The sequence below is a fragment of the Stegastes partitus genome, unplaced genomic scaffold, assembly GCF_000690725.1.
Source record: "Stegastes partitus isolate 25-593 unplaced genomic scaffold, Stegastes_partitus-1.0.2 Scaffold1089, whole genome shotgun sequence".
Classification (NCBI taxonomy): Eukaryota; Metazoa; Chordata; class Actinopteri; family Pomacentridae; genus Stegastes; species Stegastes partitus.
The window spans coordinates 96,387-98,241 of NW_007578820.1; the positions used below are offsets into that span (position 1 = coordinate 96,387).

At 51.8% G+C, this 1,855-nt stretch overlaps 1 protein-coding gene across 1 annotated transcript in view; it reads right to left on the minus strand.

Moving 5' to 3' along the window:
- The window catches only part of rnf123 (ring finger protein 123), a 93,617-nt gene that overhangs the window by 88,097 nt on the left and 3,665 nt on the right, over nucleotides 1-1,855 (minus strand). Inside the window, exon 2 of the mRNA XM_008295946.1 lies at nucleotides 1,096-1,219. Within this exon, the coding sequence (XP_008294168.1) occupies nucleotides 1,096-1,194 (99 nt within the window). The 5' untranslated portion in view covers nucleotides 1,195-1,219. The remainder of the gene's footprint in view (nucleotides 1-1,095; nucleotides 1,220-1,855) is intronic.

Consider the following 1,855-nt stretch of genomic DNA (forward strand, 5'->3'; position numbering starts at 1 on the left):
CTGTGTCTACCCGTTGTGTCCATCCACTGTGTCTACCTGTTGTGTCCATCCACTGTGTCTACCCGTTGTGTCCACCCATTGTGTCCACCCATTGTGTCCACCCGCTGTGTCCACCCGTTGTGTCCACCCGTTGTGTCCACCCGCTGTGTCCACCCGCTGTGTCTACCCGTTGTGTTCACCCATTGTGTCCATCCGCTGTGTCTACCCGTTGTGTCCACCTGTTGTGTCCACCTGCTGTCCACCCATTGTGTCCACCTGTTGTGTCCACCCGCTGTGTCGACCCGTTGTGTCCACCCGTTGTGTCCATCCGTTGTGTCCACCTGCTATGTCCACCCGTTGTGTCTACTTGCTGTCCACCCGTTGTGTCTACCCGTTGTGTCTATCTGTTGTGTCCACCTGCTGTCCACCTGTTGTGTCTACCCAATGTGTCCACCCGTTGTGTCCATCCACTGTGTCCACCCATTGTGTCTACCCGTTGTGTCCACCCGCTGTCCACCCATTGTGTCCAACCGTTGTATCCATCTGTTGTGTCCACCTGCTGTCCACCCATTGTGTCTACCTGTTGTGTCCACCCGTTATGTCTACCCGTTGTGTACACCTGTTGTGTCCACCCGCTGTGTCTACCCGTTGTGTCCACCTGCTATGTCCACCCGTTGTGTCTACCCATTGTGTCTATCTGTTGTGACCACCTGCTGTCCACCTGTTGTGTCTACCCAATGTGCCCACCCGTTGTGTCCATCCACTGTGTCCACCCATTGTGTCTACCCGATGTGTCCATCCACTGTGTCCACCCGATGTCCACCCGTTGTGTCCACCCGTTGTGTCCACCCGTTGTGTCCACTTGCTGTCCAGTCATTGTGTCTACCCATTGTGTCTACCTGTTGTGTCCACCTGCTATCCACCTGTTGTGTCCACCCGTTGTGTCCACCTGCTGTCCACCCGTTGTGTCTACCCATCGTGTCTACCCGTTGTGTCCATCCACTGTGTCCACCCGCTGTGTCCACCCATTGTGTCTACCTGTTGTGTCCACCTGTTGTGTCCACCCACTGTGTCCACCCGTTGTGTCCACCTGTTATGTCCATCCGATGTGTCTACCCGCTGTGTCCACCTACCTGTGGATCTGGGTTTGTCGGTGTCTGACGCCAGTCTGTAGTTGCGTCGGGTCAGAGCGGTGCCGCCTCCCTTCGAGCTCATTCTGTCAGAGTGGGTGACCCGAACACTGCAGGCAGAACAGAACCAGGAGTTCTTACTAACTGTATACTTGTACAGCAAGAACATGGTGCTTTCTGTGTACTTATATGGCAAGAAGAATTATTTAAATGGTCTGCACTTATGTTAGCATTTACTCAAAGCGCTTTACAACGTTTTCTTATTCACACACATTCATACACCAACGGCGACAGCGCTGCCATCAGGAGCAACTTCTGGTTCAGGGTCCTGCCAAAGGACACTGTGACTGTGGAGGGGATCGGACCGTCAGCCTTATGATCAGACGACAACCACTCTACCAGCTGAGCCACGGGCCCTGGTTTAATACAGGATGACGCTGGTACTGCCTGTGTACTTGTACTACAGCTGTGTACTTGTACTACACCTGTGTACTTATGCTACACCTGTGTACTTGTACTACACCTGTGTACTTGTACTACACCTGTGTACTTATACTACTGCTGTGTACTCATACTACACCTCTGTACGTATACTACAGCTGTGTACTTGTACTACAGCTGTGAACTTGTACTACTGTTGTGTACTTTTACTACAGCTGTGTACTTTTACTACAGCTGTGTACTTTTACTACAGCTGTGTACTTGTATTACAGGTGTGTACTTGTATTACAGGTGTGTACTTATAC